The sequence below is a fragment of the Synchiropus splendidus genome, chromosome 9, assembly GCF_027744825.2.
Source record: "Synchiropus splendidus isolate RoL2022-P1 chromosome 9, RoL_Sspl_1.0, whole genome shotgun sequence".
Lineage (NCBI taxonomy): Eukaryota > Metazoa > Chordata > Actinopteri > Syngnathiformes > Callionymidae > Synchiropus > Synchiropus splendidus.
The window spans coordinates 8,184,097-8,200,535 of record NC_071342.1 but is presented as its reverse complement, the minus strand read 5'-3'; the positions used below and the strand labels follow the sequence as shown (position 1 = coordinate 8,200,535).

Genomic DNA, 16,439 nt, shown 5'->3' with positions numbered 1-16,439 from the left:
TTTTTTGGCCTATTTTTGAACATTTCTGAGCTTCAATAATTTTCTTGGCAAATAAATTCGCCAGTGTCTGTTTCCAAACACACGAGGATGTCAATTGTCAGTGTTAAAGGTTTGATCAGAACAACTCTTCTTGTCTGTTCCCTCACAATTACTTGCTTGTCAGCTGGGTTTTGACTGAGCATGTGACCGTGCTGACCCAGCGAAGCTTCCCGTCCTGGCTGTAAACACAACTCTGTTTGGGGAGCAATAATTTGTAGTTGTGTTTCTGCCAGCGCTGCCTTCCCTTTGTCTGTGGTCGCCCAATTTGGCCCCAGAGACATTTACCGAATGCCCAAGTTGTTGCAGAGGAGTGCCTTGACCAAACTGTCACGTTTGTCTGTGTGGAGCGTAAAAAAGACAGATTTATGCCGGTCGTCAGCACGCCAAGGATGAGAGAAAAGTGAAGGGCTTGTGGAGGAGAAAACCAAAAAGGAGAAAACACATGCTTAAAGCCAGACTGTAGATCTCCACTGTGATCTGTCGGAGCCAGAATTGAATCCCTACTATGCTGCTAATTACACCGAACCACGAGAAGAAGGAGGGTTTAGCTTTTGGCCGAAAATAAAGATGTCTGTGGTGTTTGTGGGAAGCTTTGCACAAACTGTGTGGGGGATGAATTCAGTGGCATGTTTTATTTATTGGACGGCTTGTTTGAAGGGTGTTTATTACAGCGGTTGGCATTAGCCTGCATTGGTGCTGGCAAAATGCTCCCAAGTTTGAAGTCATGATGTTGCTTGTCATTTTGTCCTATTTAACTCAAGGTGAATGAGCAATGTCTGCTATGTCAGGTTTGTTCTCTTTGTGCCGTGTAATGAGCCTTTTATGTGTTGCTGTCCTCAGGGCTGCCTGCCTCTAGTTCTGATGTTTGACATTAAAGAAGATGTGGAAGTGGAGGCTCAGTGCATTACGGCGCTCATGGAGCAGCTGGACGTCTTCATCAGCATCAAACCGAAACCAAAGCAGCCCAGCAAGGTATGGAACTCAGCTCCAAGGCTGTCAGAGAAAACATTGGCCTTCGTTGAAGTGCTCGCTTTCATTTCTGTTCGTCCTGCACTGTTGGACTTTTTCAATTTGTGTTTAGCCCTCACTTTGATCTGCCCTTTCCTTTCAACCTGCAATTGGCAGCATAATAGCAGGCACATCTTTTAAGAACAAAAAGACATTCACACATTTTGCAATTTTTGTTTTTGAAAACATTTGAATCCATAATTGCAGTGTCATGCGTGTTCAGGCTTGTTCAACTGAACACATTTTCCTGTTTCCAGCCAGGAACAGCATACAGCATATTTACATCCTGTTTATATGTCAGCAGTTGTGTTGTCATTGAACCAGAGGAGATACATGTCTGTTTTTTTATTGCACAGCATCTCTGCTGGTCTCACAATACGGTATTGCAACTGCAACAAAAACAGTCAAACTTTCTTTTTGTCTTTATTTACATAAAACAAAATTGAAAAAGTTGTACACAATTGCACAACTGTACAAGTGTATTGTATATAAGATAATCCATATTCCCACAGAAAACACCATTGTAATTGCTTATTCCATATTATAATATAATAATTACTCAAAGGTATGGTCACACAGAGTGATAGCACCAAGGCCTAGACACGCCTCTTTTGTCAAACGTCAAACGTCGCTGCGTGGGATAGAAAGAAAATCAAAAGAAAAAAAATTGTCATGACAGATTTCAATGACTCAAGGAAATGTAAAAGGAAAAGTTTGGAGCTGGCGCCAAAAGGAATCACGCCATACCGACTCACTTTGGGGAAATTGACGTCTGGCTCAGCGTCTGTCTGCCGTCATTCAATACTCTGTCACACTCACTCCTTAATTTTGTGTTCCAAAGAGAAAAGTCCAAAGTGTGATTTGTGAGTTTCCTTGGATTAGTTTGAAAACTAAACATGTTTTTGTTCTTGAGAAAACTTTATGCTTGATGGGATCAGGGTCAAATTCAATTTGTTCATTGCATAGAGATTTCTTTGAAGACTGGCTCACACCCAGCATGTGAGGAACAAATGATAATCTGTCTTTACAACTTTAAAAGAGGCTTAAAAGCGCAATTATATATTGATCTCTTTTGAGGTCGAATAAGTTGCAGAGTTTATCATAATTTTATTACACTCAATATGTACATTTAATAAATGCCCAGTAACCTTAAACTCAAGTGTTATAAACTAGCCTCGCGGCTGCTAACTTTAGAATAGAAACTGAGCAACAGTTTATTAATTACGTATTAATCAAAGCATTTTTAAATGTAATTATTATAAAAACTAAATTGCGAGATGCATGTATTCTGCAGCGTGTACAAAGAGTAATGTCTCTGTCTACGTGGGAATAGCGGGGTTCTGTGTCCAGTCCAGACCCGCCCAGGTGGCAGAGTAAACAGAGAGCCATTCCAGTTGCTCTTCAGTTGAATATTTTAATATAGTGATTGCGCTGACCCAGTCGACCTGTCTGAGTCCATTCCATCATCTCTCCGGTCCAGGCATTTGACGGCGCGTCTGAGATTGATCTTGTGAGGAGTGGTAGATGTCAAGGAGTTACCTCCGGAGTTAGTTCATGTGGAAAAGGTTGAAGTGGTTGTCCTGAACCGGATTTATTTTTTTTTAACTTGTTATTTGGCACTTATTTTAAGTGCCTCACATTAGTAATGCACAGTTGTATTTCCTCTTTACAACTAGAACTAACACAGATGAAATATTTTTGGCCTGATGCTGTGGAGGTGTCCAAATTCACTTCAACTGCTTTTGGGTCTTGACGTTCAGCAGTGGTCTGTACTGATGACATGAACACATTCTAGCGTGAAGCAGATGGCCTCTCTAGTATTCTCATGTAGTTACAAAATATCCTATTCTGATCCATGCTTTACCATGTGCCTTCATTTTGTGTTTTGAAAGCATTCCATTTGTTTTGGAAAGCAGACAGGAGAGTGTTCCTGCTCAATATGGTAACAGACGATTGGTTCAGGAGCCAAAAGGTTAACAATGGGCTGTCAAAAATCACGTTTTCAGTTGTGTTGTCTTATGAAAGTGACTGACTTACCCAAGCTTTTTCTCCCACGCCTTTTCCCTCCCAAACTTCCTCCTTGTTTATCCTTCTAATCTTCCCCTAATTCCCTCTTCCTTCCTCCCTCTGACTTCTCCTCTGCCAATATACCCAATGCTATCTTTCCCTCCTCTTTCTCCCTCCTCCACCTTTGTTCTGCATCCCAGTCTGTCATAGTCAAGAGTGTGGAGCGGAACGCAGTGAACATGTACGAAGCCCGGAAGTTCCTACTGGGGCTGGAGAGCAACGGAGTGTCATCGTCCTCTTCTCCCACGCTGGTGTTAAATCCAAGCACCAACGGTCCGTCTCCATCCCTCATCTGCCCCGTGGGCCTGGACATCCTGGCCTCAGCTGGCCTGGGGCTACGCAATCTGGGTACCAGCACTCTTTCTGTCTGACGACAGCTGAACAACTCCTGTGTCATGTCAGGCGAAAACCTCAATGTTTCTGTCATACACTTGTGGGCTTTTTCTCTGTTTTCTAATGCAGGTACTTATGCTGAAAAGTGGGCGATAACTGATGTTTAAAATTAAGTCTTGGCAAAAGTTTCAGTCCAATTCTGATAATGACACATTTGAAAAAATGAAAACAAACACACCAGAAAGCTTTAACTGTGCCCATGGTGGATACTGTCTTCTCACAGTTAAGTCAGTTTCTATGTGTTCTTGCTGATGCTTGATATTTTTAAACTCTTCAAACAATATCAGATAGTAGATTATTACTTGTTTGATGATTATAAATATAATTTTCTCTCCAGTTTGAGAGCTGATTATAATTATTATTACCACATTATTGCATTATTTTACCTCCAAAAAGTCAGGTTACACATATATGAATGCATTATATTCCATGTAATAATGCTTTATAGATGAATGGTTACATTAGTTCTCAGTCATTATTTGCCAGACATGTTTATTAGAGATCACCTGTATAGGTATGGTATGCTAAATGAGTTTTTTTACGTGATGCTTCGTCAGTCAGTGTGATCACAATTTCCAAGTGTGTGAAAATGGGTGAAGTTATCTGTTATGATTACTGTTGAAAATGGAATTCTGAAATCCCCAAATATGATTTGTGACCCAGTAACAGATAATGAGCTGAATACGAATGTTGGCGAATCATAGCACTTTAGTCTCGTTGTACTGTGTATCATTTGTCTTTTTGAATAGATAAACTGCAATCTAGTTGTACTTTTCAAGTTATGAGGTTATTAAAAATGAATCTTCTGTTTTAGTGTAGTAATAGATGGATATGTTTCTATAGAACAAGGCACTTGAAAATATCATTTCAAATGGAGTCACAAAAGTAGTATTTAAAGTTTTAAGAGTAATTTTAAAGATTTTTTTGGTGAAGATTCAATATATTTCCAGTGTGTCAGTTGTGGTTATTTGACCGAACTGCCCACTTTTCCTTTGCCCAGTGAGATTGAAAAATGATATTGAAGAAGTCAGTCATGCCCATATGATGGTGCTAAGAAGTCCCTCTGCAGCTGAAATGGTTTTCTGGAGGTGAAGCTGTGGACGGCCACATCCTGGCCTTTAGTAATTACTACATGCCTCTCTCGCTCAGATTACAGGCCGGTCTGCCAGAAGACTCTTGCTCCTTATTCCTGGAGCCAAACGAGCCCCTTGTTGAAACCACAGACCTGCTTCTCTCTGTTTTCATACACTTTGTTTGGATTAAGGCACCACATTGTTAGTGCTCTCACTGACAGGCTTTTACTGACACTCTAGCTATGCAGTTAAGCATCACTGACCTTGAACACGTTTAAGAAATCCTTCCTGTCGTCCGCTGCCCGTGTTGATGGTGAAATAGCTGAAGGATTGTTTCATTTTCGGTGGGCCTTGTAACATGTGATTAGTTTGAAAGATGACTTTGTTTAGTCAGAACCACAACTGGCCTGTCAGTGGATACCCTTACATGCAGAGTAATACTAACCTGTAAACCTACAAGGATGTGAATGAAACATTGTGAGATAAGTATTGGTCTGACCTTCACCCAAAACTATGGAGTCAGCCGTCGACTGGTTTTGTATTTCATTAGGGGAATCACTGACAGAAAGTTCTAGATTTGTAACCCAGTGTTAACAATTAAATGCTATTTACAAGTGTATTTGTATATATAAATATATATTTCACATTTAGAGGATTGAAAAACACATTTTAAAAACGATTACTACATCCATTTAAGACCTATATGTTAAGCATTTCACCTGCATTATACAATATAAATTGGATATTTATTTCAGTAGTCAATAGAATATTTATTTTCTTTATTTGTGAATCATTTCCTCATTAATAGTAATACACATATTCATTTTAGTTGATTGTTGGAACACAAAGATTTTTAAGAGTTTACTATGTAAATTGTATTCGTTGATAGCAAATGAAAAAAAATATTTCACAAACAAAAGCGACCATGACTTCAAATGACATGACATTAACACTGTGTATTTAGTTATTGTTATTTTGGCGGGATGTCTCATTTTAATACGAATAAATGGTCACTTCTTTGCTCTGATTTTGTGCTTCTTGGGTCTTTCAGGTTTCTTGGGAGCCACACCGTCCCACTCCCTCACCAACTCTCCCATCCCAAACACCGTCCTCAACAGCTTAAACTCCTCCATGAGCCCGCTGCAGACCCCAAGCCCCACCACCCCAACACCATCTCCTTCCCTCTGGCCCAGTTCAGGTAATACATTCATTTGATTTGCTGTGACATAGATTTCCATGACACCAGAGTACCATGTAATATTCTGAGTCTTCATGTCTTCATGCTGTTCTGCATGAAAATGTATGATGGTGACAGAAGGAGAGAAACTTGAATCCTCACTTATGTGTGCTCCAGGTTACTCCTCTCAGCTTATGCTTCACCCGGCGACTCAGGCCACACTCAGCAGCATCCTGCTGTCCGGAGTACAGGGTTTCACACAGAGCACACCGTCGCCCCCTCCTGGACTGGCCCCGATAGACAAGCAGCCCAACGGGGTCTCGGACCACAGCAAAGGCTCTTGCACGCTGAACGGTCACATCAAGGTTAGACAGTTCATCATGTTGTAGTGTCTCACGACAAAAACGCGAGAAATGATCGACTCTTGTTTCCATGTTCAGCATCCTGGTTCAGTCTATGGCAGGATCTCCACTGCTTCGCTGGCAGAGACGGTGTTGAGTCCCACTCAGTGTGACGCCGTACAGGAGGCCAGTGGACACAACCCATCAGAACCCTTGTCCAGCAAGTCAAACCCAGATGAAGGTCAGATTCCAGTTGATGCATTGTTGCAATCGTTTCTCCCTTGAAAAATAATTTTAGTAGAGCAACTTGGGAACATTAGCATTGTGTTAAAGTGTATATTCATTGTGTTTCAGTAGAAATGAAATACAAACTTTTTTATTTAAAATATCAAAATGGAAAGTATATCACAAGAAGGCATATAATGTCAGTGGAGTTAAAATATGTAGAGAGTTTCTACACTTGTGAGTGTGACCCAGCAGCAGAAAATTACTTGTGATTACTTGAACATAAAACCTCACAGGAACATGTTTTTTTTTCCAACTCGGTGACTGTAAAAGGTTCCATATGATTAGACTAGCTCACAAAATTCCTCCAAATTCAACAGAAATGTGTTTTTACAACTTGGCTTGTTTCACTTATTCATCAGTCTTTCATTCTCACTCTGAGTGATGTATAATTTATGGAAACATCGCTAACTTTAAGTCAGTTTTGGTTGGTCAGTCATTTAAAGTGGCACTTAAAAAGTGATTCCTAGTTCATGACCTCAGAAAGTGAATTCCTGAGCTTGGTAACATTTTTAGCTCAGGTTTGCAGCATTAACTTTAAATGGCTTTTCTACCGGAGGTTTTGAACCAGAGTTCCTCTAAGCTTCCTCCTCCCGCTACATGTGTTGTTGTGGCGTCGCTGTCTCTTCGGCTTGTGGTTCAGCGTCGACCTTCATTTCCATGCACGAGAGCCTTTCTCCTCCAATCTTCTCTCTCACGCTTCTCCTTTTTCCCTGCTGTTTTCTGAGCTGGTCCTCCTCAATGTGGTGCGTCCCACTCAGGATTCCACTCATTCTGCGTCCCAGAATCTGTTTGGCCTGGCGCTGCTCGGTCTGACCGGCTCACTTAGTGGAATATAAAAGAGAGGAATTGTTCAAACGTGAGACCCAGGGGAACTTCATTAGACTGACATCGTATCATTTTTCACGGCACATGATTCTTGATTATACACACGTGCTTCCTGTTCCACAGTCGAGACCTTCAGCTACATCTGCTGTGTTTTTAATTAATCCTGAGCCCAAATGGGACCTGTCACGTCTTCATCTATGCACAGACGCACACACTCTGGCCAAACCACTCACACTTTTGTGGAGAACAAACCAACACTTACAGGAAACACTTTCATTTGTCTTGGCCCATGTAGACACAGACGCGTAAAAGCTTTTTCTGTTCCTTAATTGACCCCATCCCAGCACTTCATTTTACATCACAAAATCTGGGACCTCCTGCAGCTGTGGTCAGCAGCAGCTGGTAGTGATGTTGTTGTGGCAATGCATGCTTTCAGATATTAAATCTAGTTTAAAACCTATTCTTCTACTGTACTGTAGCTAATCTAACATTGTCACAAATGACTTGGATGAAAAATTACAAACAAAAGTTCTTTTAGTTTTTTCTATGTTTAAGTCAGATGAATGTTAGCATATTTCTTCAACATTCAACATTTTTCTATCTTATAAAGTGAAATAAAAAAATCACTTCTTCTTTATTAAAATTAACCAATTAGTTTATCTTGCTTTTCAGAGTTTTATATTTTAATAATAGAATCTAGTAATAGAACAAGGCAAGATAATAGATATAAATATCTTTATAGAATATAATGAACAGTAGTGATGAGGTATCATGAAGCAGTGTCGCAGAGTTGAGCGCTCTTGGTTCAGAAATGATGTGAGGTTTCAAGTACTTGGTCAAGTCCAAACATTTAACAGTGGACAGTGCCATCTGGTGGCCTCTGAAAATAGGGACACTGTTTCATGAAACTTAGTCTACCCATCACCACCGAATTACTGTGTTATGATTGTAATTCTTAGTCCATAAATCATGCTAGTTTGATTTGTTGGCTACAGTAGAGCCTCATCTCACACAAAAATCTTCCTCATGAGATAGTTATTATTGATATTTCCCCATTGTTGATCTGAAATGTTCCTGGTAGTTGCATTTCCTTACACTTACAGAAGGATGTGGCTTGGTTCTTGTGGCCATATTCCCCAACATTGTTTTGATGCTTAAAACTATTTCCACAGTGATTAAAATTCAATAACGTTTTTCCAGCCGTATTGCGAGCCACTCACTTGTCTCTGTCATTTCGGAGTACTGTTTTATCCAGTTTTATTTTATATCCACCCTGTTTTTAATCTTGGAATTTGACTTTAATTGTTCTTTTGGTTTCCACGTCAGGGTCCGATACTTTTGTAGAAGTGGGCATGCCCAGAAGTCCGTCTCACTCGGCCAACGGCAGTGAGCTGAAGCAGATGCTGGCGTCCTGTAAGACCTCATCTGGGAAACGACAAGCTGTGGAGCTTCTGCAGGGGACCAAGAACTCGCACCTCCAGTATGCTACTCGTCGGACTGTTGTTCAGCACATGATTACTCCACACTTCATCTTGCTGTTAGCTGCCTCCTTACGAGACAAACGGCTGGCTGCAGTAACTAAAACGTCTCCAAATTGTTATTTTTTTTTTTTTACATTATTTAGGCAAACAGATTTAAAGTGTGCACGTCAGCAATGAAAAAGAAAAAACTCCCCTTAATATTTGAATAATTTATTTTTGCTCATCTACTCCTTTATATTTCAAACTGACAGTTTATATTGTTGATCTTTATTGAATTACATTTCTGAGTTCATAGTCAATATTTATTATTGCTCATCTTGCCTTATTGAATTTTCATAATTTTGATGGTCTATCATCCATCCATCCATCCTTCCCTCCCTTCCAAGGAAAAAAGGAAGCTATTCCCTTTTTCCTTCCTTCCTTCCTTGGGGTTTCAAAAGTTTGTACAAATCTCTGACTCCCCTTCCACAGCTCCGACTGTCTTCTGTCAGACGCGGAGTCCAGTTCTTCCGACAGCCCAGTCGCTGATAAGAGGGCACCAGGGAGCGAGAGAGCCGCCGAGAGAGCGGCTCAGCAAAGTGAAAGAATCAGACTAGCACCCCAGACCTCCTTCGCCAACATGCAGGTTCTGTCTCTCTTTTTCCCTCCCTCTCTGTCATCAACCTTAACGAAAGAGACGATAATGAAGATTTTTATTTCAGGCATTTGACTATGAGCAGAAGAAGCTGTTGGCAACAAAAGGTAGGTTGAAGTTTACTTGGTGCAACAAGTGAAAATCTATGACACAATGAGCAACAAACACTGTCTGGTTGGCTCATCGCTTTCATGAAAGGCTTGATCTGTCTGCCTAAAATTAAAGAGCAGAACTCTCTTAGATTTAACTTGATCAATAATCTTTTGATCTGCTTTTCTAAAAAGTAGAAAGTTCAAGCACATACGAACATATATCTGAACTCAGCTATAATGGGAGGAACATGCGCAGCTGGTTGAGGGACTTGAGTGGAGAAGCTTTTGTTAGCTAACCAATAGCAAGACTCCCAGTAAGACTTTGTGAGGAGGGTTTCAAACACCATCTCTAGAATCCGTGTGGTTGACTCAAAAACTACTCTGTCTGTTGATTCCATTCTGAGATCTGGATTTGGTTTGACAGGTTATGAAACAATCTGTTTAATAATGTAAAGTAATTTAGAATGTTGATTTCACTTGCACTATTTTCAAGTTCCAGGAGACATTATTAGTGGTGCTAGATTTTGGACACTTTTGAGGAAAGACAGGATGCATAGAACTATGGCACACAACAAGGAAAGGAAGACAACCATTTAGGTCCATGGATGTGAAAAAGGAGGGCATGAAATGAATAAGTGCGAGTCGGGAGAAGGCACATTGACCTGCCCCTCACGGGAAATGCCGAAAGTTGAAGAAGATTTTGGAGTCCTTAAAGGTTTTCCATTCACACAGCAATGCTGAAGAAGCCCGTTGTGACCGAGGTTCGGACTCCCACCAACACTTGGAGTGGTCTGGGATTCTCCAAGTCGATGCCAGCAGAAACCATCAAGGAGCTGAGAAGAGCCAACCATGTTCCCTACAAGCCCAGCATGAGCACCACTTATGAGGTCAGGACCTGGGTCATACTGTGGATGATGCTGATCATGGGGTCACATTCAGTCGTTCTGTCAACAGCCTATGTGCCAGTATGACAGAAATATAAATTAGATAACTGTCTCAAATTCAGAATGAGACTACATACAAGGTGAAACGTTGATACATTAAACTATTAAAATAAGAAAATTAACATAAATAGTGTAATATTTGCTACAATAGATGTTTATAATTTTTTTTTAGATTAACCATTTAAATATTAATATTGCTATGTGGAATAGATTTAAATATGCCATTTTGCATTTAAAAGTTTTTTTTATCTTTTTTAACACCGATAGTGTTGTTAAATGTGTTGTAATTTAGTTGTATTTCGCAGCGGTGCCGAAGCTGACTGTTATATATTTGTGTGTTCGGCTGAGATGTTTTGATACCGGTGGTTTGTGTGAGAATCTGTTTTTGCTGAAACTGTGAAAATAATGTGAGCTGTTGCTCCTCTGGTCTGTCTCAGGGTTCCCCGCTGTCTCTGTCTCGCTCCAGCAGCAGGGAGGGCGTCGGGAACGGGAGTGACTCTGACAACTGGAGAGAGAGAAACGGCTCCAGTAACGGCCTGTCGAGCCACGCTGAGTTCCCGTCAGCTGTCAGCAGCCCGAAGAGGAAGCAGAACAAATCTGGTCAGTGCAACACGTGTTTATGTTGAAGTGACTGGCTACAGGACTTGTAGCTGATTAAATAAAGCATTTGAGAAAACGTGTGAGTGAAACTGGTGTCTTCAACAGCGACGGAACATTATCTGAGCAGCAGCAACTACATGGACTGCATCTCCTCGGTAACCGGTAGCAACGGCTGCAGCCTCAACTCGTCTCTCAAAGGCTCCGACCTGCCGGAGCTGTTTAGCAAGCTCGGACTGGGAAAGTACACCGACGTCTTCCAGCAACAGGAGGTGGGTCGCAGACACGCACTACCCACTCAAGCTATCGATTAGCGCTCGAGGTCCTGCACTCCCTGACCTTTCCGGACGTTCAACTCTCAACTTTGCTGCAGAGTTTTTGGCCTTTTCTTCTTCTGGGTCTTTTGCCAACATCTGTTTTACAGATTATTTATAAAGCTAAATATCTGTGTAAGAAAGAGCCGTCATCGATCGTGCTGGTAGTGGAAACAAGAGTGAGTCATTGTTTACCAACCAGAGATGATCAATACGCAGAAGATGAGGAAGAACCCCAGGCCGTGCGTCATCTTGCTTTTGAGGTCCATTAAAGGAAGCAAAGAATTCTGGGTAAAGATTGCATCCCAGCTTTGGTAGATGTGAGCATCATGAAAGAGTTTTTTTGTATTTGCCTATATACAGGATTTTTTTCTTGATATTGTGTATATATTTTTTAATATGTGACAAATATATTTTCTTCTGCATTCTCAGAACTGGTAAGATGACATTATTTTATCCATTCGTATTCATGAAACATTCATATTTTTAAGAGGAACAAGTTTCAATAATTTTCTTCTGATGTCTCAAATTAAAATAATTTCCACCCACTCAAATGATTAGCTCAATGAAAATTCATAATAATTAATAAAATTGTTCATATAATTAATCTTTACCTGTATTTGTGTCTTATAATGTGTATCTTAATTTATTCAGGCAACATTATCAGTCACTGGATTATTTTCTGCCTGATTCAACCTTTTGAATTGAACACAATTCAAGTCGAATTGAGTTCTACTTGTTTTGACTTTTTTTTAATGTATTACAATGATAATTTATTACTGTTCTGTCTCCGAGTACGGTGTTCCAAAATGAATATATGAATAAAATTGTGCTGGATTTGGATATACACACATGTAATACAAATGACGGAATTTTGTTTTGAATGAATTTGATTGAGAATATATAAAGGCTTAAATATAGAAATATGGGATGCCATTAAAAGAATAAATACTGAATAATATATTTTTTTTAAGTATATTGGTCAAAGTTACCACTGAATGGGTTGTTTCTATGTGTTCTTGTTATTTTAATTTTTTTTTTTTGTAGCGAAAAGCTGCACTTCAAATGAAGTCTGGTGAATATCCAGTTAGTCTGGGCTAATCCTGCTCATCTTCTCTCAGATTGATCTCCAGACATTCCTGACTCTGACAGACCAGGACCTGAAGGAACTGGGCATCACCACTTTTGGAGCTCGCAGGAAAATGCTGCTGGCCATCTCGGGTAATTAAAGGTTTCCTCCGATTCATCATCAGAAATAACCGTCCGTAAACACTTAGCTGGGCCTCAAATAACCCGCCGACACATCATTATCCTCCTCAACCAGTTTAACTGACTGACATTTGTGCCCTTTTCTGTCCTGGTTTGTGATTTTTATGGAGGAAATGTGGAGAATGACGAGTCATTGAGCGGCAGGAGTTTTAACCTTTCAAAGTTCAGACCTATTTTTACTTGCATTCAGTCATAGGAAATAATGCAGTCAAACTTTCTAGCTGGTGTTCAGTGCTCCTTCTTCTGTGTTCCATATCTGTTTGTGCAAATGAATCAAAAGAGATGAAACTCAGCCAGTCCGGACTGAAGCCAACGTTTCCAGTAATCAAGTCAAGTGGCTTTTGCTGGCACACTTGATCACACACCATGTGATGTGATGCCAGCGAGCGTTTTGCTACAAACTACTGCGCAAAACCAGATGTTTGTTTCAATCCGAGAGTCACAGTTTCCCCAATGTTGTTTATCAATTAATAAGTGCGGGTGCAGCACGTCTGTAACACAAGGTGGTCGGCATTATCATGGTGGTGGTGCTTCACTTCTCAACAGTAATACTCACAGGCAAGCACTGTTGGAACCATGGTCTTGTTTTTATTCTGCAGCACTTTGACAGGCTAGAGTTTATACTCCTCAGTCAGCATCCAGTGTCGACTACTGTATGTTCTGTGGGCTGTATGTTCAGAGAATTTAAAGCTTGACGATCGCATGGGACTTCATTTAACAGTGCTACACTGTCAGCCATCTAAAGTTCAGATCCTCCCTATTGTTCCTCTTTAAACCGTTTTTATTACGATCCAAAACACATGAAAATGAAATCCGTGAGCCTGACAGTGCTACATGTTTTTTTCTGCTTGAGATCCACCCGCACTTGTCTGCATGCTTTGGCACTGGAGCTATTTTAGTCACTTACTAGCCTCTCTAGCAAACCTCAGCCAAGTGTGGCCCCGGGGCCACATGCCATCTTTTGCCCTTATTTTTATGCCTCTCGTGAGGTCAGAGTGAAACTCAAAAGCTGTTCATGTGTTTTTACAAACCCATTTGACCCGTTTATGTTTCTTTTCCCCAAATTAAATTGAAAATGTTTTGATTTTAAGTGACTTAATTACAAAGGTAGTAACACATAGTAGATGTTTTATTGATTTTAATTTATTGTATTATTAATATTGACAATCTTGGAAATAAGCAGTAAATATTCAAAATAAATACTTTATAGCATCAGGCAGAATTACACATTAGTTGACATTAAAATGTATTATGATTTGTTCCTTCTTTCCACTGAGTTGATAGTAAGGAGTCTCCAAAATGTGACGATGGTTGACTTATTGTCACTGTAAACAAGTCAATCTCACTCTTGGAACATTTTACTTTGTTTCGGCAACTCTTCAGCAACATTAACTGTTGACGTCATGATTTCATTAACAGTCAGCGTACCATTAACAAATACCTGATGATAAAATGTTTTTATGGAAGCGCTTGGTTGTTGTCGCAGGGTTAGGCTAAGTTCAAGTCTTTTCACCATATCCATCCAGTTAGTTGATGACCCTGGTGAATATTTGTTCTCTCCTCAGAGCTTAACAAAAACCGGAGGAAACTCTTCGAGCCTCCCATCCGATCATCCTTCCTTGAAGGCGGAGCAAGCGGCCGACTCTCCCGTCAGTTCCACGCCGACATGGCAAGCGTCAGCGGGCGCTGGTAGAGGACCCTCCGACCCATTCCAGAACCGTCCATCGTGGAGTCCAAGCTCCAGTCTCAAGTTGTTGTTTACCCTCTCTCAGCCTCCGCTGACCTTTGACTGTTGCCATATAGTATACTTTTTCTAAAAGCCATAGTCAGACCTGAAGTGCCAATGATGAAGATGCAAGTCGATGCAAGTGTACTATTCATCTAGAACCACATGAAGACGTGGTTCTATTTTAGGGTCCAGTCTTTCTTCGGAGCAGGCAGGATGATTAGCACAATCATTTTAACACAGTGATGCGACGCGCTGGTGTCCTGTCGCTGACATGCACTTTAATAAGACTAGTTTTGCCTGTGAAGCTTCGGGGAAAACAACTATGCATTTGTTGAAAAGCACAGATGCATTCTAACCAAACAAAAGCACTAAGCCGGTGAGATTCACACGTCGCTCAAACCAAGTGTCCTCCACTTTATTCCAAAGGAAAGTCATGACCTTAACAGTATTTGAATTTAGAGCGTGACCTCTGAGGTCAGGGATTATGTTATCACCATGTTTGGTGGTTTACAAGAAAAGTCCCCCCAAAAAAACAACTTTGTACTCGTTTATGACATTAGTTTTTATCATTTTAAGGGAAGGGTGGGATGTTTAATCAGTTTACATTGTATTTTTATACGTTTGTATGATTTCTGTAAGTAGTTTCTTTTTCTGCCCCCGAATCTGTAGAGCTGAAATATGGCTGAGCCATTCGCCAGCAGAGACGAGAGGCGGTCGCCCCAACTTTCTAGCTCTGATTGCATCTGCTGGCTTCTCTCTGTGGTTTTCCTCTGATGTTTGTTTGGAGTCCTTTGTTTCTTCTGGTATTCGTCTCTGTGGCTTCGTCTCACGATGCCATGGATCTACTTTTAGAGTCGGGAATGACTCTGTCTGGAAAGTGCCAAAGCCGAGTGCCTCTTTCTTGAGAAGACTAATATTTAGCTCTGAATTTCACCAAATATTCGCTCTGGATCTGCGGTTTTCTCACAGAGGGCTCCGTTCATTCACAGCCAACTATTCTCCAAGCCAAAAGCAACTGGAGGAGCTTCAAAACAGAAGCAAATCTGTTATCTTTTTAATATCTGGAAAACCTGGTTTAATGAAGCCACGGATTTATACGTGTTTATTTTTGTCTTTTTGACAGTGAAGTCTTGTTTTGTGTGTGGGGAAGGGTGTGGCTGGCGAGATAATCCATCTTTAAAGGTTTTGAGAAATTAAGTGCAATGGAGAGTCGCTGTTGAATATCTTCACTTTCAAGTTGACTTACTTGTGAGGATCAGATCTCAACTTTAAGTGATAAGAACTTTTGCATAAACTCAATTTGAGGTCACTTTGTACATCATGAAGCTTTTAGCCACTTTTCAACCAGATTTGAGCTTGCTCCCAGTGACTGTCGCCATGGTAACACTGCTAACATAAATCCTGACGTGGTATTTGTCCTAAAAGAATAGATAATGAGGGATGATGAAGCAACCCGGGTCTGTTTGGCCCGACTAATCGTGGTACTGCATTGAAGCTGTTGAGCACTGACTCCCAGTGTTGTGACTCATGTTCCTGCCTAGCAGACATTTGTTAATTTCAAAGTGATGCGTTCGCAGAGATGTTGTCTTATCAAGTGAATGTTCTGAACAATTATTGAAGCGTTTTTCTTTTTTCATTTTAGGTTTATTGTGGATCAATGAAGGGACGAAACTTGTTTACGAAACTTCAGCAAAATATTGTCTGGTTATCTCACAAATGGTACATTTATAATAAATGTAAACCACTACGCTGACCGTCCGGTACTACCGTTTTATTGTGTTCAATAGATGCATCCTGTTCCAGAGATGGTTCCCTCTGTTCACTGTGGCATTTATTGTTGTTCCAAATGTATGTAGGTCAAATGTAAACATGGGTGTGGAGAAACCTGTTGACGAGGAAAGTGCAGTTGTTGAAGCATTCAAATAATAATACGAGAATGTAATAAAGTGTATGCCAAATCATTTCAGGGGTTTGAGTTTCTTTGTAAGTCGTTTTCAGATTGCCGCGAATAACTGTCCCATCGACAGAAAATGCTGAAAACCGTCAATTACATTTTATAATTTCCTGGTTCCTAATGGTGCGTTTACGTACCAGTCGGAGACGCCGCAGCTTGCTTCACAAATTGCTATCAGAGAACAAAAGGTAATTCGTTTTTCATACCGCTTGTC

General features: G+C 40.5%; 1 protein-coding gene across 1 annotated transcript in view; it reads left to right on the top strand.

The window, feature by feature from the left end:
* The window catches only part of LOC128764543 (protein bicaudal C homolog 1-like), a 67,649-nt gene extending 51,428 nt beyond the window's left edge, over positions 1-16,221 (top strand). Inside the window, exons 10-22 of the mRNA XM_053874339.1 lie at positions 880-1,011; positions 3,255-3,462; positions 5,632-5,778; positions 5,935-6,122; positions 6,198-6,339; positions 8,538-8,691; positions 9,164-9,317; positions 9,394-9,433; positions 10,151-10,305; positions 10,800-10,962; positions 11,068-11,231; positions 12,395-12,494; positions 14,108-16,221. Of these exons, the coding sequence (XP_053730314.1) occupies positions 880-1,011; positions 3,255-3,462; positions 5,632-5,778; positions 5,935-6,122; positions 6,198-6,339; positions 8,538-8,691; positions 9,164-9,317; positions 9,394-9,433; positions 10,151-10,305; positions 10,800-10,962; positions 11,068-11,231; positions 12,395-12,494; positions 14,108-14,235 (1,875 nt within the window). The 3' untranslated portion in view covers positions 14,236-16,221. The remainder of the gene's footprint in view (positions 1-879; positions 1,012-3,254; positions 3,463-5,631; positions 5,779-5,934; positions 6,123-6,197; positions 6,340-8,537; positions 8,692-9,163; positions 9,318-9,393; positions 9,434-10,150; positions 10,306-10,799; positions 10,963-11,067; positions 11,232-12,394; positions 12,495-14,107) is intronic.
* Positions 16,222-16,439: the final 218 nt, after the last annotated feature.